The sequence below is a fragment of the Perognathus longimembris genome, chromosome 19, assembly GCF_023159225.1.
Source record: "Perognathus longimembris pacificus isolate PPM17 chromosome 19, ASM2315922v1, whole genome shotgun sequence".
Taxonomy (NCBI): Eukaryota; Metazoa; Chordata; class Mammalia; order Rodentia; family Heteromyidae; genus Perognathus; species Perognathus longimembris.
In genome coordinates, this window is record NC_063179.1 from 7,635,213 (window position 1) to 7,659,344 (window position 24,132).

At 54.8% G+C, this 24,132-nt stretch overlaps 1 protein-coding gene across 1 annotated transcript in view; it reads right to left on the reverse strand.

The window, feature by feature from the left end:
- Positions 1 to 1,782: 1,782 nt before the first annotated feature.
- Ankh (ANKH inorganic pyrophosphate transport regulator) overlaps positions 1,783 to 24,132 on the reverse strand; it is a 111,240-nt gene continuing 88,890 nt past the window's right edge. Inside the window, exons 6-12 of the mRNA XM_048368462.1 lie at positions 22,373 to 22,507; positions 20,561 to 20,653; positions 17,611 to 17,706; positions 6,347 to 6,476; positions 3,819 to 3,942; positions 3,366 to 3,465; positions 1,783 to 2,170 (exon numbers count right to left, since the gene is read on the reverse strand). Coding sequence (XP_048224419.1) covers positions 2,057 to 2,170; positions 3,366 to 3,465; positions 3,819 to 3,942; positions 6,347 to 6,476; positions 17,611 to 17,706; positions 20,561 to 20,653; positions 22,373 to 22,507 — 792 coding nt within the window. The 3' untranslated portion in view covers positions 1,783 to 2,056. The remainder of the gene's footprint in view (positions 2,171 to 3,365; positions 3,466 to 3,818; positions 3,943 to 6,346; positions 6,477 to 17,610; positions 17,707 to 20,560; positions 20,654 to 22,372; positions 22,508 to 24,132) is intronic.

The following is a 24,132-nucleotide window of genomic DNA, read 5'->3' on the forward strand; positions in this document are numbered from 1 at the left end:
TTTCCAGGGCCCTTGACGTGCGACCCTTCCAAATGCCCTGTCCCCACATCACCGTGTGGTGGAAGACAGTCTCGGGCTGGCCAAGTTAGAAGACTGGAAAGTGGGGGGCAGTGCTGTCCCTACCCCCCCCCCACCTCCATGATGGAAATGTTGGTGTGGACAGGAGAATCTCATAGCTGGGTTCCCCTTACATCAGGCGATACCGCAGCACAGACGGGAAGGCTCGGAGGAGCCCGCACGTCCGGGTGCGGGTGCTGAAGGAGCTTGTGTGCAGAGTCCCAGCTCCGCAGCTGAGGTGCGGGCCTGGCGCTGCTTCCTGGATTCCTGGGACTGCACCCCCCCCCCCCGCCCATGCCATGACCTTCTCTCACTCACCCCACCGCAGCTCCAGAGCTAGAATCATGGTCTCAGAGCCATGACCCGTCATTCACTGGATTCAGGATTGTTTTGTTGCTGTTGCAGCTTAATCTTCAAGCTCCACCCCAGAGGCAGGAACTAGCCACGCAGGTTCAAAACTACTGCTGTTTAATCTCCTAGTCAGGTAATTTAAAAGAACCCATACAGTAAGACGACCCTCCCTCCGGCTTTTCAGATCTACCTCTGACACCAACGGGAAGCAGCTGCACGTCTTACTGTTGCGCTCACGTGGGTAAGTGGAGGCAATCTGCCTTAGGGAGGCGGGGGGGGGGGGGGGCTTGTCTCCACGGCGGGCGTCTCGGGGCACTGGGCCTCACTGGGGACGCAGTGGATCGGGCCCCACAGTCTAGGAGGAGCAGGATGATTACGCAGCACTGAAAACAATAATAGACTTTCGGGGGGGGGGGGCGGGCATCTTTTTGCCCTTCCAATTTCCCCTCATTTTCAGAATGAGGGGAACTCCCCCCCCCCCATTCCCTGGTTCCCCAGGAAAGCTCATCATCCGCTGGTCCTTGCATTCAGGAGCAGAGGAGGGGGCCCCCGCCTCCAGCCGTGGGGTCAGCGCCGCAGGACTCCGGTGCTGGGGTTGCGAGCACACAGGCAGTCACCGTATTGTATTAGAGACGTTTTATTGAAAATGCGAAAATAGGAAATGTATTATAGCCTAAAATAAATTACATAACATATACAGCATATATTTATATCTTTAAAATATTCGTTTTGTTTAGGTTCTTTCAGTCTAGTTATTTTGACGAAATCGAGAATTTAGTGAACTGTGTCCATAATTCTGAAGGGGGAGAAAAAAAAACAAAAAAAAACCAAACCGACCCCGCTTTCCAAAACTTAGAAAAATAGACTGCACTGAATGGGGTTCCGACGCGCTGCTGGGGGCGCCTGGTATCAAATGTCTTGCTTCCTGGCGGGAGGGAGGGAGGGAGGGAGGACACCCCGAGCTCTCAGGGCCGCAGGGTCGAGACCGGGGCAAGCCGGCCTCAGAGGCGAGGGGAGGCCTGGAAGCTTCTGTTCCGCCCCCCGGGCCTCGCTCTCGTGCCACCTCCGGGAAAGGCGAGTGAAGAGCAAGCTGGGGAGGGCGGGGCGGGGGGGGGGCGGTCATGCGGGGTACCCGGCCGCCACGGACACGCGCGGGCCGCGACCCGACGTCAGCTCGCGTGTGTCCGCAGCGGCCCGGGGCCGGGGATCGGGTCCGCAGCACCGTCTGCTCCAGGCGGCTGACGGCGCGCGGGGCTGCACCTGTCACCCCCCCCCCCCCCGGGCGCACAGCCACGGTCCTGGGGGGGCAGTGGGGGGGGCTCCTGAGGGGCAGGCAGGGGCAGGCAGGGGCAGGGATGAGCCTGTGGCCTGGGTGGGGGGGGGGGGGGGCGGCCGGGGCGCCGGCACCGCCGCCATCCTTTGGTTCCAAGTGGAGATTGTCCCGGGGAGGAGGAGAAACGTGGACCAGGAGGCGGCCATGTGGGACGGGGGGTCACGCAGCGGGGGCAGAGTCCGTGGGTGTGCGGGGTCCCCACCTGGCGCGCGGCTCCCCCATCGGGGCCTCTCGCGTCGCCGGAACAAGCACAGAAGGAGGAGGAGGAGGAGGAGGAGGAGGAGGGGAAGATGGCGCCCCGGGCGGGCGGGAGCCTCACTCGGCCTCCTCTCTCATCTCCACGATGTCTGTCACCTCCTCGGCGGGAGGCATGTCGGTCATGGCCGAGTCCTCCCCCTCCGTGGCCGACTCGTTCTCCATCTTCTTTTTCTAGAGCACAGAAGCCTCGTGAGCGTGGGGCTGTGGGAATGGGGTGCCACGGCCGGGGGGCGGGGGGCAAGGGGGCCCCGGGCCTCTGGCTGTCCACCCCGGGGGGGTGCCTTCCAGGCTGCCGCTCCCGGGCTGTTCCTGCCGTGCTGTCGGGCGCCTGGGGACCCCGTGTCCCCTCCCCGCCTCTGCCTGCGGGGGTCGGCTGACTCCCCCACACCCCGGATCTCCAGAATACACCGCCCCGATCCATCTGCAGTTGCCCCCTCCCGGGGCAGCTCTGCCCTCTCTCTTGATTTCCCGTCAGGAAATGGCCTCCCAGCCACCCACCGCACCCACTGCGGCCAGTCTTGGGGCTCGGTGCGGGCCCTGCACCTCCACTCCTTCCGCACCCCGACGGACCAACGGGAACCAATCATCCCCACTCCGCCTCTTCCAGGCTCGCCCTCTGCCCTCCCCGCACGCCCTCCCCGCCCTTCCCACTGGTTCTGATTGTCAGGCAGACCCCCGACCTTGCTTAGGTCCACACTGCCACCCATCGCCCGCCTGGCCGCCTGGCTTCCCTGGTGGGGAATCACAGGAGTGGGGGGGCGGCAGGCCCCCCCTTCCCGGAGCAGGCCTCCCTGTGGCCCGGCTGCCACACCCTGCTTCCCCGGACCATGCACTCCTCCCCCTCCCCCACCGTGTGGCTCCTCTGGGCCCCTGCTCGGTCCTCCCCAGCTCCTCTGAAGGAGCACCCTGGCCCCTGCTCGCTCTGCCTCCTGTCTGCCATGAGGGGTCACTGGCTCGCGTCCTCCTCATTGTCTAATGCCGGAGCCAGGTACCCGTGGCTCTGGGCCCCCCAGGAAGCTGAAATCAAAGCATCTCAACGCCAGGCCAGCCTGGGCAGGAAAGTCTGACTCTAAGGGTTGGAAACATGGCTCAATTGGTAAGCGGAGCAAACGCCAGGCCCTGTGTTCAAACCTCGGCTACTGGCCCCAAACACAAAAGTGTCTTCAAGTTACTGCAAGCTGACCGAGGCGAAGGGTGGTGGACTGCAAGGTTGTTGCGAAGTCTGGCACGGTGGCCATGGTAGGCACTGCAGGTCCTTAAAGGACAAGACAAAGGCACCGCAGCCCTGCCCCCCACTGCCCTGGCTCACGTGGGCCTTGAACCCAGGTCTTCCAGTGCCTGCGAGGAGACCTCGCTGCTGTCTCACCTGCTTCCGATAGACGTAGCATGCTGCGATGGCGACCATGGTGGATTCTCCCACGAACCCCGCGAGGAGGGAGCCCACGCCCAGGGTGGCTCCGTGGACCCTGGGGATGAGAACACACAGGTGTGTGCCAAGCAGAGGGACCGCCCAGGGACGGAGCGGGCTAGACAGGAACAGGAGCAGCCTTCTCCATGTACTCGGTTCAGGTCGGTGCTGAGCTGACTCCTGCACCAGCCCCGGGCCCCCCACTCGAGAGGGGGAGTCTCCCGAGCCGCCTTCCTGTCAGCTACCACCGAGTCCCAGACCCCACTGCGGGAGGACTTGGGGAGCGGCCCGGGTGGGGGGGCTCCGCTGGGCTTAGCCTTTGGATTTCTAGCTCTCCCAGGCTCGAGGCTCCCCCTCAGAGCGCTCACGTGGCAGAAGGGCCCCTCGCCGCCCCGACTCCTCGCCACATACCCCAGGTAGGGCAGCACCACCAGGCTGGTGATGAGGACGATAATCCGCAGCACAGAGCTGGGAGCCAGGACGAAGGTCTTCTTCAGCGTCATCAGCCAGCCGGTGAGATGGGCCCGCACGGTGACTGCAGGGGGAGAGGGACGCGTGAGCCAGGCCCGCCGCCGTCTTCCACACCCCAGGGGCTGGCGGCGACGCCGGCCGTGCCCGTGGGGCCCTTGGCACTTGCCCTGCAGGGCCGGCCCTTGCTGCTGGGCTTGCCTGCTGTCAGCCACTGACCCACACAGGCCCTGCCGCCCCCGCTCCCGGCCGGCTCTCTGCTCCGCAGAAGAGGAAGCGCAAGGAAAGCGTTGATACACGTGAGCACAAGTGGTGGGACCAGAAGCTGTCACTTCCCCACCACTCCAGGGGTGAGAGGTGAGGGAAGAGGAGAACGGCTGCTCCCCACTTCCCATTCTGACCCCCCCTCGTCCCCCGGCCTCTGGTGCTTCCTCCTCCTCCTCCCCTGCACCACACTGTCTGTCACTCAGATGCCACGCTGCTATTTCACAATCGCTCTGCGCCTCCGTACTTCTTCGCGTGTGCAAGTGTGCAGCGCAGGAATAAGGCTCCTCTGCGGGACACAGGCCTTCGTCCTTGCTGGCCGGAAATGTCCTGAAGGTCTCGATCCTACCTGAAGCTGGAAGGGGCTCGGAGGAGCCTCGTCCCACCCTGGGCAGTGGCAGCAGAGGCTCCTGGCTCGCACCCCATCCCCAGGGCTCTGTCTGCTGGGCAGCACCTGCTGCTGCTGCCGCGCGAGGGCCTGGCGCGGGCTGGACGCCCGCTCTACCCCTGCGCCCGCCGGCCCTGCGGACGCCCCTGCCCAGGGGAAGACACGCCGCACTGACGAGCCTCATCATCTTCACTTACACACGGAGCCACTTAAATAGGGCCAAGGGGAAGGGGAAGGGACAGTCACGTGACAGTGTGGTCACCCCAATCCAGTAGATTGCAAAGAGGGTTCGGGGCTTCCGGCTGTCTGGAAGCCTGCTGCCTCACCAGCAGGAAGTAGGGTTGAGAGGAGATTAAAGTCGAACTCAGACACCCAGAGCCCGCCGGGCCCCTGCGGGGCTCTCCAGGCTCCCTTGCCCCTCCTTGGGTTACCCCTTAAGGAGTGAACCCCGTGTCCTGATTTCCAGCTGCAGCGTCCTCCGATGCCATCCCCTTTCTAAGGCCTGGCTCCCAGCGTTGCCGGTTACAGAGCCCGGGCTCGTCCATTGTGGTCTTGCTGGTTTCCTGCATTTCTTCCACACCGTGCCGTCTGGGAGGTGACATCGCAAGATCACGGGGCGGTGCCCGAGTGGGGCTGCGTGTCCCCAATTTGCGGACACCACGGGATGACAAGCGCGCACTGGCTCAGGTCTCAATGAGCAGCTGCACTCACACCTCAGCCTCGCTGGCTTCACAGAACCTGGCTTCTCAGTGGATTGATTTGGGTGGGGGGTTTTGGCAATTAATTTGTTTTAGCAATTAGTTTTTCTTTCCTCCCTCTTTTTCTCTTGTAGGGGATTTTTTTTTTTTTTTGGCCAGTCCTGTGGCTTGAACTCAGGGCCTGAGCACTGTCCCTGAGCTGCTTTTACTTAAGGGTGGCACTCTACCACTTGGGCCATAGCACCACTTCTGGCCTTTTCTGTTTATGTGGTGCTGGGGAATCGAACCCAGGGCTTCATGCTTGCTGGGGGCAAGAGTCCCCTTGTTGGAGATTGAACCTAGGGTCTTATGCTCTAGTGCTAAGCTTAGTACACAGCCGGCCCTGGCAATTTATTCTTGACTAACTGACATGCGCTTGGTATAGAATTTCAAGGTTTAACAGGAAGTACCAAGCAGTCTTCCATCCTGCCTCTCACAGGTAACCACTGTGAGCAGTGAGGTGGATTTCTCTTACAAACAGAATATAGATGTGTGAGCACAAATGACAATACAGATTTTATATATAAATAAATATATAAACATATATATGTTGAATATAATTACCGTGCTATATAGTTTTTATAACAATGGTTTCATACTAATCGATCAACTTGGTTTTCTCTTTTAATCTAGAATGCTCTCTTTTTTTGTACACAGTACCTCCTCCTACTGCATTACTTACACTAGCTATGTTTTCACGATGGAATTTCTCTTTCTGGCCAAGAGCCATCTAGTCTCTCCCTTGTCTCTGGATCTTTCTTCTCCCCAGAAGTCTCTTTTCTTTGTACTTCTCCAGGTTAGTTCATTCAGGCTTTGGGATTTTCAAGCCCCGGGCTGATGTCTTTGTGTCTTTCTAACTCAGGGTGACATTTTACATTTTGATTGTTGATGTGCTCAAGAAATTTCAAGGAAGCGCGCTGGGTGAAAGGGTGAACGGGAAGAGGACCGCTTGTGGCAAGGCACGCGCGCTGCCCCGGCGGGAGGACCACGGGGAGCGGGGGGGGGGGGGGGGGGGACCATGTGCGCTGCCCTGGGTGTGAGACCCGCGGGGGGACCCCGTGGGGCACGCGCGCTGCCCTTACCTGGAACGGGGAAGAAGGAGAAGATCCGCAGGGGAACAACGCACAGTTCCGCGAAGGCGAAGTCCACGCCGATGATGTCTATCAAGATCTTCTCCGAGACGTTGGGCGTCCAGAACATCACGAAGCAGAGCTGGAGGGGGCGGCATGAGACACGGGGGTGAGGGAAAGGCAAAGGCAGGTGAATCGAGGCAGGCAGGCGGGCGGGCGGGCCCCAGCCGAGTTCTGGGGGTGCCAGTTCTGGGAGTTCTGCAGCTGTACACTCTACCTTGCCGTCACCTGCCACCGGAAGCTACACTTGCCCCAAGGTCAAGGGGGGGTGGGGGGGCAGATGTGGCACATCACAGTGGGGCAGATCTCGGTGAATAGACAGGGCCCCCGACGGAGACCACTGTGCTCTTGTCAGGGCTTAGCCAGGACCCCGCACAGCTCAGGCTGCACGGGGTGGACATGCATGTCCATGCAACGTTTACAGCCTTTGCAGAATTCCAGAAGCGCACTGGGAAGCCTGTGGAGGGTTCAGAACCCCACTGAGCCCACAAACAGGATGAGAAGGGAAAATGCCATGTTGAGAGTCAGCATCAGAATGCCCGGCCCATCAGCATTAGTGTTTACGGTGATTATCAAGGACTCGTGAATGGGGGAGTTGAAAATGACTTCAGAAAGCAGAACCCTAAACCGACAGGAGAGTGGGCAGCTCTTCCCACGTTCCTCTCCCGTCAGACCAGGGAGGGGAGGAAAGGTGGGTCTGGCTCAGGTGACTGGTGTCAGGTGTCCGCAAGCCACGCCTTTCCCGCACAGCTGCAGGGACGGCTTCCACTCAGAGGACAGGCACCTTAGACGCCTCAGTCTCTGGACAAGGTAGAACTGTGCCTGGCCTGGCCGAGAGCGGGGTTGTGCCCCAGACAAGGCCCTCGCCATCTTCTACTCAGCTCCCATGACTCAAGAATACCACATGAATCCTCCAGGTCAGAGATTCAGAGCGCTCCCCCCGTCCGCCCAAGAGGCACAACCTAAAGTTCCTGAAGGTTCCAGACACCTCCCCGGTCCCTGGTGTTGACAGCTCCCAGGCAGCAAGGCAGGTGGCCAGGGTCTGAGAACAGCTCCTCAGTGGCGAGGCACGGGACCTGATGCCCGAAAACATGACAGGAGTTTTAGACAAAGAAGGAAGGTGAGAATAAATTAGCGTAAGGTACACAGACAAGGAAGGGAAACATAAGGCAGCTATTAAGTCCCGGCCAAAGTGAAGGTGTGTAAGAAAGGAAGGGCATCGGAACTTGCCCGCGATCCATCAGAAGAATGGATGGAGGTGTCAGTTTAGCTGAAGGGGTGCCCCCTGGGGGGGGCCTGGAATGGAGAGCTGCTTGGGTGAGTTTAACAATCTCTATTGATCTAACTTGGAAATTTGGTGCTGATTTTAAACACATGAACTTAGGAGGTAACAAGTTGGAAATGTACTCATTGCCTTGCGTATGAAACCGTAACCCCTCTGTACATCGCTTTAACAATAAAGAAATGGAAAAAATGTCGTCATAGAACGTTGGGCTAGCATGTTCAAAACATTCTAATTCCATTGAATAGTTATTCCTTCTCCCTAAAAAGCAAGTGATTTGCCTCTAAGAGAAAAGTGAACAGATTCTAAAATGAATTATGGTGGTATGAAAACAGAACACTGAGATCTTAGCATCAGGTATCTCTCATATGCTTTGGGTGAAGTGAGTTTCCTAGAATGAGGCCCATTTCAATATGACGTTGTGCGGACACATTTTAAAGAACACCTCCGGGAAATTGACCATAGATATAGCTCACTTCATAGAGGTGGCAGGTCTTTTCCCTGTCTCTTCAGCCTGAGAAGTCTGGCTCACTGCTTTTCAAATATGGGGGAAACACTCTCATTTAATCCTCCTGTCTAAGCTACAGCCCAGCATGGCAAGAGCATCGCGCAACAGCTCCGAAACAACTCTGAGCACGAGGCTGGGACACGCATGTCCCACTGCAACCCATTTTACCCCCTCTGCAGCCTTGCTGTTCTAACCCGGCGTTCTCCACGGCAGTGAGACGCCACGAGTCAAGGTAAGAGCGTGCCTCCTTGAGTCTGGAAGGCTTCTAGGCTTCCAGACCTGCAGAGCGAGCCCTGCCATGTGTTCCTAATGGTTAGAACGAGACACAGAGGAATATGTGGTAAGCTTTCGGGAGAGTCATTAGCAGGCTTGATTTTGCAGCCAGGGATAATCTGGATGTAAGACAATGCCTCCCAGTTGTGTTGCAGTCTCTCTGGGCTTTGCAAAAAATCATTGTAAAAGGGCTTCTAAGTTACAGGCAAATGAAGGGAAAGGAGGGGGTAATCGCACATCAGAGAGCGGGATGATGCCAGCATGCCTCTACAGGAAACCAGCCGGATCCTTCCACGCAGGTAACGGTCGCCCGGAGAGCTGGCACTATCTTGAATCTTGTAGGAATGATTAGCTACTTTCCGGAGGAGGAGTCTGGTCAGAAGACACAGGCATAGTTGATCTGCCCCTGTCACGTGACACACTTCCATCTAAATCAACTAGCCGGGGCAGGCAAGGACCTTTCTGGGCCCTTGAATACAACCACGATGTCCAGCTGATGGGTCTCTAATGGACGGCAGCTTGATACTCCATTTCTAAGGTTGTGCAGTGTGACGTGGCACTAGCGAATCACTGTTGCTCTGCTAGCTACCTGTGCCAGACCCACACTCATCCAGGGCACAGGCCACAGAGCTGCGTCCTCAGGCTTTTCAACCACGCACGTGGGGCTTAGATAGAATCTTCTAGAACATCAACACTGAAAGCCGTCGATCCAGTCTGAGGCTTGAGCAGGTGAGGGCTGGTAACTCGAGGGAAGGAACGCCACATTTATCAACGTCTTCTTCCTTCCTGATGTGAAGTAAGCCTGCACCATGCTTCCAGCATGAAGAGGTCGCCTCACCTTCCAGCAAGTTCTTCAACAAGGCTATTCCTCCATTGTCCAGAAGGGGGCACAGACAACTCAGAATCAGGCACAGTGCTGGTTAAAGCTGTAGTATCGCCCCGTTGGTCGGCTATCCCTGAGCAAATAAACATCCTCGCCAACGAGCCAACCCTCATTCAAACAGCATGCTCCAGAAAGCCTGAAGCTTTCGACATTCCCCTAACCCAGAGTGCTTCAGGAAAAGCGTCCTCCTGCCCCCCCGCCCAGCGTCCACGCAGGGTGCGCTCCTGGCTGACCACGCGCGCTGTGTTCCTCAAATATTGACAGAGCTCAGGGATGCGGATTTTTCCAAACCAGATGAGAACCTAATAAAGCAGCGACAAGGAGCAAGGCTTGTTCCCGGGCCGTGGGGGACCGGGCTTTTCTGCTGCAGTTTGCTGTCACTATTGTCTCATTGGGAAGCAGCCTGCAAAAGAGAACAAACGCCCACGTGCCCAGATCGTGGCTTTTCTATTTATTCTCCAACGACAGGAGCCAGCGCTTCGTGGAGACATGACTCCCTCGGGGACCGGGGCTGGGAAGACCCAAGATACCCCGCCTGAAGTGTGCAAAAAGCAAAACAAGAGGACAGCGAGGGGACACAAGAGTCACCCTCCCCCCCCAAAAAAGCTGCCAGCGACCACAGCTGGAACCATTAGAGCAAAGTAAATATATGCATACATATATAAAATACTATCCAGCAGGGGAGCGAGAAATGTTTGGATTAGTAAGTATGTGAAGAGACTAGAAAGGGCAAGGGCCCAATGTGGAACCAAGACAGGAGTGGGGTGAGCGGTACGGGGTGGGGGGTGGCGGTGCTTACAACCGAGTCCAGTACCGAGGGGGTGGACACTTCTCATGGAGCGCCAGGCTGGCAAAATGTTGAGTAGGCTGAACAAAGCGGTCAGTTACACCTGATATGGAAACAGAGTCGTCTCCTGTGCTAGACAGCTTGAAGAAGCACAGGACAACGGAATGTGTTTTTTAAAAACTACGATACCTCATATTCACCATCTGGCTTGTTGATAATCGTAATATCACACATCCATCTTGAGTGATTCCACTAGGGAGTCAATGTTAACGCATAACCACAGGGAAAAATTTAAGATTGCTGAGTGCCCGTGGCTCTGTCTAGCTAGGCGCGCCCTATCGACTGGGGAGGCGGAGGTTGGGGTGACCGCAGTTACGAGGTGACCTTGCGCGGAAACGTTCGTGAGCGTCGTTGTCCGCCGCGAGCTGGGTGTGGTGGTTCGCACCTCATCCCGGCTGCCGTGGGAACCCTCAAAGAGCATCACAGTCCACCTGCATGCCAGGGCACTGTATCCCAGCTATAACACCACGCAAAGGGCGCAGGTGTGGCTCAGCGGTAAAGACCAGCAGATGCGTCTTCTAATGCCTTCCCCCTAATTATCTTTATTTGTACCAAGGGGTTCCGGTTCAACATGCCCGTTACCCTGCTCCTCCATGTTTTTGAGAATAAGAAAACCGAATCATTCCGGCTGCAGTTTGAGGCATGCGGAGGGCGTGGCTCATGAGAGCCTTTCCCATCCCAGGCAAGGGAAGACTCCGCAGGGCACCACGCCTCCAACAGCAGGGGGCGCCATGCACCAGGCCCGCTGGCTCTACTCGCTGTCTCTGAAGTGAGGTGCTTTCCTAGTCTCACCCTGTCTGATTCCCGACTTCGGTTTAACTTTTCCTTCCCACTGACTCTCATCTGTAAACTTGAACTTGTTTGGGGGAAGGAGAGATCTGGTGTGGCAAGATAACAAAGAGTTTTCTGGTGGATGGATGGATGGTGGTGGTAGTACCATGACCGTATGGGGTATTTAATTAACGGTTCAGGCCAAAAATGGCTAGCATGGTAAAGTTCTTTTTTTTTTTTAAACTGTAAATTTTATTTATGATCTCTAATTTCAGATTTGAAGTCTAAAATTAGTTTGGCAAAAATGCACAGGTCATACACATTATGTGCTATACTGGTAAAATATCCTATTTTGTGCTTCTAGTAGCTCTAGTAGCAACAAATTATAAAACTCTTGCTTCACATTAATAAAAATTGTGTTACTACACAATGAACACACTAATAAGCATCAATTAGTAGGTAAGGAGAGAGAAAGTATTAAACTTTTGTATTTATGGTAATGTATCATTTCTCTGATAAAGATTTTTATAAGGTAATAAACGGTCCCAATTCAAACGTTTACATTTGCGAATAAAGATTCAGGGGTGAATGGTGGGCGTGTGAACGACTGCAGATCTGCTTATAAATTTTTCCATGTCACTGACCTGACCAGTCAGCCCAGATGAAGGACAATAACACAGGAAGTGTGGCAGATGAGTGATGTGATACTCATGTGGAAATTTCTAGAAGGCATGATCCATTTCATGTTTTATGTATTTTACTGACGTTAAAAAAAGTTTAAAAATTGGAACTTTCTCCCAATGGTACCACATGCAACGCGTTACACATGCAACGTGTAATCATTTTTGAAACTCTCATGGGGACCTGTACTCGCTTTAGGAAGCAGCTACAGTTGTCTTAATCTCTCCCGAGTCTCTACAATAATCCGAGCCGTCCCCTCGGATCTACCAGGTGTGCTGATCTCAAAAGCAAACGCTGAGCTGGGCGACATGTCTGTAACCTTCGCTACTCAGGAGCCTAAGATCTAGGGATCAAGGCTCAAAGCCAGGCTGGGCAGGATAAGCCTGTGACATTCCTGCCTCCAACTGACCACCACAGAGCCGGAAGTGGGAGTGTGGCTCAAGTGGCCAGCCTTGGGCGAAAAAAGTAAGGGGTAGCATCCAGGCCCTGAGTTCAAGCCCTCATACAGACACAAAACAGGATGTGAAAGCAAATGGTGCAGAAAGGGAAGAGGCAGCCCTGGGACTCTCAGCAATTATTCACGATAAGCCAGGAGCTTTCCACAGGCCATTTCTCACCCCCCCCCACTCAGGATCCCAGGTCAGTGGCCTTGGACTGAGGTGGCCTTGGTCTGAGGTCCTCCACGATGAGGACGCAGTCCCGTTGGGGCTGCATGCCTTGCCCCAGGCCACCTGTTGCAAAAGGGTCTTGAGGACCCCGAAACCTCGCCCTCTCCCCACGAGCAGGCTGTCCCGCGGTGCCGGAACCTTCCTGCCCGCTGGGCCTGGGCTCACTTGGTATGAGGCAGGGGTGAACTCTGTTCGTTTACCTTGGGTCCCTTTTTCCATCCCCTCATGCACAAGAGAGTCCTTTAGCTCGCTGGATCCTGGGAACAATGGGGAGCAGTCTCCGCCTCATGGCGTGGGGGCGGGGCGCCTCACACAGCTGCCTTTGTTCCCACCAAGGGTCAGCATGGGCCGCGGCTGGGCCAGGCCCCGGGCGTCCTGGGCAGGCTCGGGGTGGCTTAGGCAGGGAGGTGAACCTGGGTCCCTCTTAGGAACCCACTTTGAACTCGCGTATCAGGGCCACCTGGGCATCCTCCTGGGCCAACGCACGTTTGTCTTTCTCTCTTCCCACTCGGCGGCTTGCTAAGCGGATCATAGAGGCGTCGAGGACAAGCTGGGCCGAGATGCGGCTCTGGACCAGCGAGCAGTTCCCGGGGTGACCCGCATGCGAGGCGGAGGCCCCCAACAGCAGCCCCAAGTCCCCGAATGGAGCGGAGGAGATCAGGTTGCCCTGATCTGAAAGGTCAAGACGGGGCCTTCAGGCATGGAAAAAGAGGCCTAAGCGGGGAAACTGAGGCCATGAGCCTCTGACTTGTGGGCGGAGCGCTTGCCCCGGCTGCCTCTGGCTTCATCTGCCAGCAGCGCCTGAGCCCTGGAAAAGCAGGCAGCCCCTTCTGGGGGGCTAGGGCACCAGAAATAGGGGCGCCACGGTGAGCTGGGAGGGGGCGGGCAGCGGGGCTCGCAGGAGGCCGCCCCGGGGGTGGTGGTGGTGGGGGGATCACGCTTGCACGTCCGCAGGAAGACTCAAGAAGGAACTTGTGCAGATGGCCGGCCACCTGCTCCTCCCCTTAGCATCGGCGCCACCCCAGACGGGCGACAGCCTAGGCGGCCCAGGGCAGGCCCGGCGGGGGAAGGGGGCGCCCCGGCCGGGTCACAGCCACAGAAGGAGCGAGAGAACAGCGGAGAAAACCGCCAGTCAAGGGCGAGGAGGAGCCCATAGGCCCGAGGAGCCAACGGCTCTCAACGAAAGCCCCTCAATACCAGCAGACAGGAGGCCAGCAAGGAGCGGGGGGGACGGGGGAGCACGTCCACCCCGCACTGCGGCCTGCCCACCCTCTGGCCCTCCCTCTCTCACGGAAGGCCTGGCTGCCCGCCGGGAACGTCTGTCTGCCTTCGAGGGCGCCCCGTTCTGGCCGAGGTCACGCGCCCAGGGGTGTGGAAAGCGAGGGCCTGGTGTGGGGCGCACTCCGGGAGGCGAGGCCCGAGGAGGGGGCGGTGCCGAGAAGCCAGACCTCATGCTTGACGGCCAGATCCGGGGGGACGATCGGCTGCTGACCTCGGCTGACCTGCAACCCGCCGGCAGCCCCATGTCCTGGGGGGGGAGGGAGGGGGCTTTGCTCTGTCCCGGTCCAATCGCCGCCATGGCCCCCCCCAGCCGGCACCCTGCTGGCGAAGCCGAGGGGAGCCACTTCCCAGGTGGGAGGCAGTCTGGGGCCCAAAGCGTGGGGAGAGCCGCCTTCCGCGCCTGCCTTCGTGACAGGGCCAGTTCACCAAATCCCAGGGGCTGTGCCCCACCCCCCACCCCGCACCCCACTTCCACCCCTCTGCTCTGGCTTCTGTGACAAGCTCTTCTCTCTGGGGTCTGCTCCTTCTCCCTCCATCTCTCTGGCATGGAGTCTTTCTCTCCCTTCCCTGTTCCTGGCTCCCCGCCCCCCCCCCCGCCCGACTTCCCGAGGAGGGGGGGCTGGGCACGGCTGCGTGGGCCCGCTGCACAAAAGTGCCCGCTGCTCTGTGCTTGCCAAGAGCCGTCTGGACGGACGCCCACCTCCACTGTGCACAAAGGGGTTGGGGGAGCCCCAGCAGCAAGCTCGCTGTGCTCCGCAGAGATTCTTCCCCACTCAGACCACAAGTGCCCTCCTCTGCCCCCCTTCTGCCCCCAGCTCCCCAAAGCGCCAGAGAGCCCGAGAAGACGCCAAGCTCCGAGAACGCAGGGAACGCCACGCGTGACTCACGACGGGGACTGGCCGCGGGGACTTCCACGCGCCGTGTTACGGGCGTCAGGGAGTTGTAAGAAAGGAGGATGAAACAGGTTTCAATCGGGACACCTGATGACTTTACGCCGACTGGGTCTGTCGCCTGTCCCAAGCCGGCGTGGCATCGAGGAGCGGGGCGGTGTGTCACTCTTTAAAGGGCAGAGGGGCCATTTGCTGGGACCCAGCGCCAGTCCTCCCTGCCTGTTCTTCGAGTCCTGCGTTCTCCTCCCTGTCCGCGTCAGCGCGTGAAGTTCAGCCTCCCTGGGCGGCTACCACAGGTGTCTTGCAGGGGACACCATCTTCAGAGCTGCAGTTTTGGACTGTTTTCCCTCCCCTCACGCAGTTGGTTAGCATGGCCTTGCCCACTGCATTTGCATAATGCCCACACCCTCGGTGCTATTAATCTGACTGTTTTGACCCCCCCTTCCCCCCTTCTTCCCACCTTCACTTCTGTGTGATGGCTTCAAGAAACCAGTCAGTGCTCCTACAGCCTCTGGGGGCCAGAAGGAGCCAGGAGGAGCAGGAACAGAGAATAAGTTCTGCTCTTGACTGCTCTGTGGAACTCCTGGATTTACTCTTCTAATTGCGCAGAAGAATTCTGCTACCTTTCATCAAACCTACTGATTTAACAAAACAAAATGGTTTTTTGGCTTAGAGTATGAAGCTCGCCCAATTTTTGATGTAGAATACTCTACATTTAAATTACCGTGTGTAATAGGGAATGCACGTGTCATTGAAGCATACCGTAATATCAGTCCCTTACTAGCTGTCAAGAGTGATCAAGTGGCCAGGCACTGGTAGCTCACGCCTGTCATCCTAGCTACTCAGGAGGCTGAGATCTGAGGATTGAGGTTTGAAGCCAGCCTGGGCTGTAAAGTCCATGAGACTCTTATCTCCAGCTAATCACCAAAAGCCCAGGCATGAAGCTGGTAGAGCACTAGACTTGAGCAAAAATTCTCAGAGACAGTGACCAGGCCCTGAGTTCAAACCCCAGGACCAGTGCACATGCGCATGTGCAGAGGTATTATCACAGTAAATGACAGGTTGATGTTTAATTTAGAAAAGCTTTGCTTTTTGACTTTCTCCATGTCTTTTGTAATCAAGCCAAGAGGTTGAATCAAACAAACTGAGTCACTGTAAGGAAAAGAGTTTGCGAGGTATTGCAAACTCAAATACTATGACGTTTAATGTTGAAGAGTTGGTTACTTCTTCAAGCAGTGTCAACATTCCCAATCTGAAGGCCTGAGGATCAACATTTTTTCTCTATTCTTTGGGGACAGTGAAATTCAAGGTAGAAGGCTGAGTTCTAGCAGGTTCTATTCTTGGATACCTGGACAAATAACTGTTCTGTACTGAGTCTTTTTCTGAAAAAATGACAGGTTTTGAGTAGTTCCTCTCCAAGTTCATCTCGCTTGTGACATTCTCAGTCTTTATTTCTAGGGTGAAAAATTCACCTCGAGATACTTCTAGTTAAAGATTAAAAAAAAATCTGGGATTAGAATAAGTAAAGAATTAAAAACCTTGGAGATGTAAGAAATTTTCCAGATCCTTGGTCATCATTTCAAAATAAACTTGCTGCAGAACTGTTTTTTCAGAGGTACAAATGGCTGGCCACGAGCCATGAGCAAGCAGAACTCTCCCGGCAACCCATGCGATCAAGATTTCCATCACCCTCCACTCCAGCTGCGAGGACTCCTCCGGGAGCAGCCACCAGCCCGCCTGCTGGCTTCCCCCCCGGAGAAAGCCCAAGGCAGAACCTGGCTTGGGGCTCAACTTTCAACTCACTGTCCTCTAACGGTGTCCAAAAGCTGAGGTCCCTTCTTGGAATAGAAACTTCTCTGTTTTTCCTAAAATACTCCTCTTCTCTTCAGTGTTTGGCTGATATTTTAGGGCACCATGGAAAAACCTTGCACACCATAGCAAGGGAGAAGGCCAACAGAGGGGCAGGGACACTTGGGGTCACTGGCTGACTCCAGCAGTCCTATGAGAACAGACCTCCTTTGCACCGAGGACGCCCCACCCCCACACTCCAAGGGCTGATGGTGGGAAGGGGCAGTATGGGGCGTGTTGGGGGCTGAGAACCCTGGGCCTCTGTGCTGGGGATTTGTCTTGAGTTGTCCCTAGGATACTGTATTCAGGCATTGGATCCATAACAATAATGTCCGTGAGGGGGTTAGCAGGGGGGCGGGGCTTGATTTTAAAATGACTCTCAGGCCTCATCAAGCTAGATGGTTCCTAAGATCACCGTAAGGTAAGCAGGGACGCAGGGACGCAGGGACAGTGTTCTTGCTCTCAGCTGACATCTTAACTCGCCTTCATCATTGGTAGCTTATGAAGATTACTGTACACACGCGGGCATTCTCGTGACGCGGCACGTGGAAATGGAAATGAAGTTCCACAGGACTTCCTAATGCATGTGTAGTCACGGCAATAAACCGAAAATCTGAGCTGAGTTCAAAGACTTCCATTTCTTTGAATCTCCTTCTCCGCAAATCCTTACAACCCAAAGGGCACAGTCTACCATGCCAAGATGCTTGTACATGGGAGGCGCTTTGCTATTGTATGTCACAAACAACATGATACACCATGTCCCTTGGGTGAGGAAGCAAGCACATGCGATTGTATATACTCAAGGAGCCCCTGGAGCTCAGACCCCAACAGACCGCAGTGGCTCATGGTCACCCACAGATGTATCCTCGGCAGATGGGGAGGTGCTCCGTCACGTAGACAAATAAATATGTAATGTAATTAGGAAGGGAACGTCTACCAGAGACACTGAAACAATGCCAGTGAAGTCTGGGACAGGGCAGGGATGGTTATAAAGTTGAATTTGGATGTTAAAAAAATTTGGCTAGCTGATTATTTAGCTAACTGGGAATGTCATTTAAACGAAGGCCCGAAAGCCTCCTTTCCTGATCCTTTTTAGGGGTCCCGAGAAACGCTGGCAGTCGACAGACTTTCATTCCTAGAGTCAATGACTTCTCGGACAGTAACCGCTCACATGGAGAAGGAAGACGATTTGGGATGGTGTTCATTAATCTAGCACTCTGCATCCCTTTAAAATGGCAGTTTCCCCCTTTACCAAAACAGAGTGGGGCCAGGCTGGGCGCTTACCGTCAGCGACAGGGCCATGCAGACGAACGTGAACTTCTTGATGTGCGCGGCGGTGACGGTGTTGCTTGTGTTCGCCAGTTTATTGCTGGGGTTATTCTGGGGAAAGAGGACGGCAGTAAGGCTGGGGTCCAGGTTGTCCCTGTCTGACCTCCCCCACATCTCAGAGTCTGGTTGGATGTGTCTGAAGTACGGATGTCAAGTGACCGTTTGGAAAAGGTCTGTCATGCTCCGTCTTTCTCAGACAGCTGCCGTACTCCTGGATGTGCATGTGCACAGACTAAGTTCTGGACGGATTCAATCCTTTCCCCTTGCCGTGCCCGTGGCTCCTGTGCCGCCTCGCAGCCCGTGCAGAGGCTGCACCCGCCATCACGACCGTCTCCCCAAAGCGGAGCCCTGCTTGGTGTGGCCCGGACCACTCTCCCAGTGTTATTCCTCCACCTGCTCCCAAGTGGGGCTTTCCTGCGCTTCCCAACGCCCCACTCCTGTTACATCCCTTGGTTCTCAAAACTCTCTTCCAGGCGGAGTCTGGGCCATGCCTCTCGTGCTACCCAATGACCCCGAGGCTGTCTTTAGGGTAGAAATCAAATCCTGCCTCATCCTCTGACTGTCCAGGGACTGTGCACTGCTGAGAGCCAGCACTGTGTGTCTCATTGATGTCTTTGGCTCTGGAGCACTTCACCCAACACGGAGCAGAGGAGACCCCAAAAGAGCCTCTGCGGGTCTGAATGTTAAGCCAGTTGTGTAGGAAGCATGGTATCCTCTCTCAGGTCACTAACCTGAGGCTTGCTGAAGCTTTCCCAGCCAAGCTCACGCCTCCTCCATCACAACAAACACTGGGTCCTGAAGCCAGGAAACTCCTCCGAGAAACCCTAGCTCATTAGGGGACCAATTAGTCCCAGAGCTAATAAACAAAAACAATCGTGACACCTGGCTCCACATCCCGCCTAAGGGAAGATTCCAGAATTCTGTGAGGAAGCTCAGTGGTTTTCCTTCACTGTGGAGGCCGAGTAGATCCCCGTGGATACTAGCGGGAACTTGGATGGACTGTGCATTTCTTAATTCTAAGATATATGGCTCTTCTGAATGGCTGCTACCATAGCGAAGTTGAAAGCTCCCGATGGAGGTGCTCCCTTCTTCATGCGTCTCAGGAGTGCTGCTTTGGCTCCTGGGAGACTTAGGTCGGGAGAGAGCCAGGCAGCCTTCCGCAGACGCACACTCTGCCCTCGCTAACGCGGCATCAGAGCAACGATTTCACAGCAGACGTGAATTTGCGGGGTCACCAGATGCAGACAGATGACAACCAAACGTGAGAGATTTCACACTGGTGGAAACCCTTCTCCAGGTACTAGAACTACCTCAAGGCATAGGAGAAAATTTAAATTGCTTCTGGAAACCGCAATGAAACTTAGGACCTTGATGGCCAAGATAGTAAATTCTGGAAGCCTGCCTAGAGGGGTCTACAATGCTGGAAACGAAATGGCATTTCCATAAATAGCTTAGGGTTGGCTCAGTGGATGGGGTAGAAACAATGGCTTTTTAGAAGGATTCCAAGCAACCGAGTCCCTGGCCAGAGGTACGCTCATTAAAGACTTTTTGTCATGGCTGTAACCTCTGTAATGAAGTGAAAACAATGTTTTCTTTGGGCGTTTCCACTGAAGGCATACACTGTGGCATTGTTAAGTCTTATTATCTCAAGGGAGCCAAAGCCAATGTCAGATGAGACTTTGCTGGCCAGGGCTGCACCTGCTCTGGCTTCCGAGCTGCATCATGTAATCTCGTTCTCCAGAGCTCAAAGTGCAAGGTAGCGAGAAGACTCACTTTTCTAGGACTTACCTCTATGTGCGCGTTTCTTGGAGTGAAAGCAGTGATTTCTGCCCACAGACTGCGTGACACCCACTGAACACAGGCAGCCTGCTCCCCTCTTCTGTGGGGGACTCAGGTCTGGAAGTTGGTGAGTGTGTATGGAGAGAGGGGGGTGTGTGGCTTGCGGCTGGCCCTTGCTTACGTGGCTTCCAGGGCTCTGACACCCACGGGGAGCCACCGAGAGAGGTGTGTGGCGGGGAGCACGAAGAAGGGGAGCCGGTGTTAGACAGAGTTGAGCCCAGATGGCCTGTTCTGCCACAGCGGCTCCACTGGGGACCCCTGGCTCAAAGCTGCCTGCCTCGCTTCACAGGTTCTTGCTGGGAGAAGAGCAAACAGTTCCACCAATGGCTCGGGGCCACTGGGCTAGAGACCCGAGGCGAAACAGCTGCTGGGAACGGCCCCAGTGGCGGGCTGCTTGCTTCTTTCCCATTTCAAATGGTTCGCTATTTGTCTTAAAGACTATAGTTGCAAAACAATGTTATTGCTGTTAAGGAAAGAGACAGCCAGCGATACCGTGTCCTCAGCCAGCAGGAGCAGGCGTGCCTCCTGCGGTCACACGGACAGCTGGAGGGGCACCGAGCTGTCACCTGCTGACGCTTTCAGGCAGAACAAGCCCGCCCTATCCAAGCCAAACCGGGCGCAAGCCGTGCCCGGTACATGCACCGGCCGCTCCTCCCCGACCCTGGCCACAAAAGACAGCTGTGTGCCTGCAAGACTCCCCCCCCCTCCCACCTGAGCGGTGTGCTCTGAGCTCAGCCGCACAGCTAACCACACACACAGAACTGACCCCGTCATTTCTTGAGGGTTTGTTTGCCCTTCGGCAGACACGTGATTTCTCAATAGGAACACCCTGGAACGACCCAGAGGAGCCCCCCGTGTGGAACAGCTATCATGGGGTCGGCGTAACTCAAAATCGCCCCGTTATGTTTAGAGGGAAAGACTCCCGTTACCTCCAACACCCCAACGCCACGCTAACCTCACAAGAGGAGGAGGGCCCGGGAAACAGCACTGTTCCCCGGACGCCCCTTGTCCATCAAATGACAACCTGAGAGAACTCCTCTCCAACGCCACGCCGGGCGGGCCTCACCTTGTCAAAGGCAGGGTAGACGGCTCGGATTTCTGTCAGCCAGCCGTATGGCATGTGACCCACAGGGTACGTGGCTGTCAGAATGGCCACTGCCTGCAAGGGGAAGAGGGGGGCAGAGTTAGAGTGGGCACCGGCATGAAGTCTCCCCAGAGCTGCAGGGCTTGGAACAGGGCTAGCCGCACATCCCTCCCCGTGGCCAGCCACAGAATGGCCTAGAACAGAGAGGGCAGGTGACCTACAGCAGAGTACTAGACTCATGCTACTCTCCTTTCAACTCTACTCATTCCAGACTGCTCGTCACTGCGGATCAATTAAACATTTTAATTGAACAAAAGCAATAAAGAATTTGCAGGCAAAAAGCTCTTGGTGAGTTTCCATGAAAAGGAGAGCTTTGCTTTTCTTCTGGGGGAGAGACTGAGAGAAAAATGAAAACATGATGTCTAAGCTGCACTCTGGCTGAGTTCAACTCTTCCACTCTCAAGTGAAGAAGACAGGCAGGCTTTATGGATTCTAATGCCCAGCATCTAAGGTCCAGCAGCCTGTGGAGGGACTGTGGGGTGAGGTGATAGAAAGAGCATTGTGTTTGGGGTATACTTAGCTGCAAGCCTTCCCCTCATGGCCTCCCAGCTCTGGGAGACCGGAACCCTTCTCTCTCCTCCAGCAGAACAGCCATGAACCCTCTGTCACAGGCTGACGGGGAGTCAGTGAGAAGTACATAAGTACTGCCTCCTCTGTAGACATCCCACAAATGCTGGTTCTGGAAGACACATGCTGTCTTCTATGCATTGCCGTCCATTTAAACACGGCTCCACTACAAAACTGGCCCTTGGTTTGTTGTAAGGAGAAGATGGCAAGTGCACTAGGGAGGGGAGGGAAGTCCTGTTCTTTATTACTGGGAAACGAAGTAATCTAACAGCGAAGGCTAGTGTGTGACAGACGCCAAGATGGCGTCTACGATGTGCACACAGAATCCAGAGACACACGGAGGCCAGAGAAAGCCTGCTTTCTCCGCTTTGGGTGTACAGGCTTCTCGTGCCCAGCCAAGCCGAGCTCTTCCCAGGGCATGGAAACTGGCAGATGCCCGGGGCTGGACAGCTGCCGACAGCGCAGTCAAGGACGGCTCCGTCGCAAAAGCCGTGTGGAAACGGCAGGCCTTAACGAGGAGCCACCAGCCTGCCCGGAGCATGGCCGGTGCCAGAAACAGAACGATTTCTCCAGAAGGCAGTGGGGGCGGACACACATGAAGTCACTCTATTTGTCCATATTCAACTTGAAAGAGGGAACAAATGAGTCAACTCTTTCTTTGGAGTGGTTGCCAGTTTCCAGATACATTTTGGGAGCTGGGAAGGAGTAAATAAAAGAGGCCCTCACTTGGAGGAAGGCAGATTGCCAAAGAGCCTGGAGTCCCGACGGGTGGGGTGGGTTGTGCAGGAGGGCGGTGGTGAGCAGGTGAGCGAGGGATGCCTCGGAATAAGGCACTGGTCCTGTTTTTCAGGGTACCACGTCTCTCCTGTTCCCATGTGGCATGGCCCACGGTCAACCTGCACAATGCCAGTCAAGAGGCTCTTTGGAGACTAAAACCACGGAGAAACGGAAGGCCCTCAGTGCCTTAGGACCTCGGGGGGCCAAGGAGACCATGACGTAGACGCTGTTTTCCGTACTCACAGACATCGACAGCTACCTGAATACTAGTCACTGAATGGGATCCTCATAGCTTGCTCCTGTGGTTGTGCCACATAATTCAATACTGCAGAATTACTTGAGAGACGCTGAAGATGAATCTGAATCCCCTCCCTGCCCAAGGGGCCTTACCTCTGTAGCCGCAGAGCTGCCACCCAGGTCCCGAGAGACAAAGAGGTTGACGATGGGCCGGCTGATTCTCTGGGTGGCGAGAATCAGAGCCAAAGGCCACCAGAAGCTCAGCATCTTTCTTATCGTTGCATCTCCCTGCATGAAGAGATGGAGATCAAAGTTCACTGAGCTCCTGCGATCTACAAAAAAACCCCAACTCAAATCCAAGCATTTTTAAAAATGCCAGTCATGAGTTAAATTCACTATACTTAACAGCAATATAAGGAAAAGCCTTGTAGGCCTGCCAAGTTGAGTTAAAATGAAAAGAAATCAGAAATTAATTCAGACAGCTGAGTGGCTACAGTGAAATTAAAGCACACATTGAGGCTCAATCAGCCCCACCTTATTTTCCACATTGGATTCAGTCTCTAGCCCTCATGGAGTCCAGAACCAGAGCCTTTGTTTGTGTCACCACAGTGATTAGCTAGAAGCCATGTCAGTAGGAGGTAACTCTTAGAAATGCAAAATAACGATCATCTATGTTGGAATCAGTCAAGGTATACAAAGGTGATCATCTTGGCCCTGTGTAAGTGGACTAGAGATTCTTACTCCCAAAGCTGTCACAGAAGCCACAGAAACTGTGCTGAAGCCCAGGCAAGATAAAAGCACGGCAGAGGAAAGCCATGTCCAAGGACTCTGCCGCCGAAGTGTGTCCACCCTCAGAGCCTGGCTTTCATCACGCCGTTTTGGTTTTGATTCTTTAAGAGGACGGACGAGACTGTGTTGCGGAAGCATCCTATGCCACTGTTATATCCTTTACGTGGCGGTGGGATGTGTCAAGACTAATTTGATGTGGTTAGCCCCATGGTGGAAGTAACTAGGTAGAGTTTATTGATAGCCTGACCTCAGATGCAGGTAAGTGGTCAATATAATTACTGTTTTGACACAATGGAAGCAGTGTGTGGTCCAGGAGGAGGTTAAGGGATTTATAATCACACACACCTGCCTTATAGCCAGACAGAAAAAAGTCCAGTGATGTCTAATAATACCTACCTATGGATAGGAAAAATTTACACATGCATAAATCAGAGACAGTTTATGCTTAGGACGTACAGAATGGCCACTTGTGAGAAGTTAAGGACCCAAATCTGAGTCTTATTCAACTTTTAAGGTACCGATCAGACTCTGCCCTCCTCTGAAGGCGCTTCTGGGGCCTCATGACTGTGTCTCTCCCCACAACTTTGGGTTTCTTAGGTTCTCACTACAGTCCATGTCTAACTGTTGCTTCTGCCTTGGTCTGATCTGCCGCAAGGGAAATATCTGAGATTCTAGCTCACGGACCCTATCTGAAAATTTTCTGTCACCCTATTGCATGTACTGTTCTGCTTAAGAACTAGGTAGATGAATAAAAGGTTGGGATTAGCCAGTGCAGAAAGCATAGGCAAAACCTAGATCCTTGCTATGAAATTAAAAAAAAAAAGTAAATAATAATAATAAAAGTAATAATAAAAAGTAAAAGGAGCCAGCGGATCTGAAAGCTTCCTTGATTATAGAGTAATTTATAATAGAGAGCTAACTGCTTGGTGCCTCATCTGTCAGTGCGGAGGCTGGCTGGCAGACTCTACGATCAGATCAGTGGGAGAAAATGAAGGAGGAGGTAACGCTGTTTGAAAAAAAATGTACTTATTACCTTTCCTATGTACCTGATAGCCCCTCTGTACATCACTTTTACAATAAAAAAGATCAGTTCATTCTCCAGAGTTCTTTTGTTCTCCCCTGTT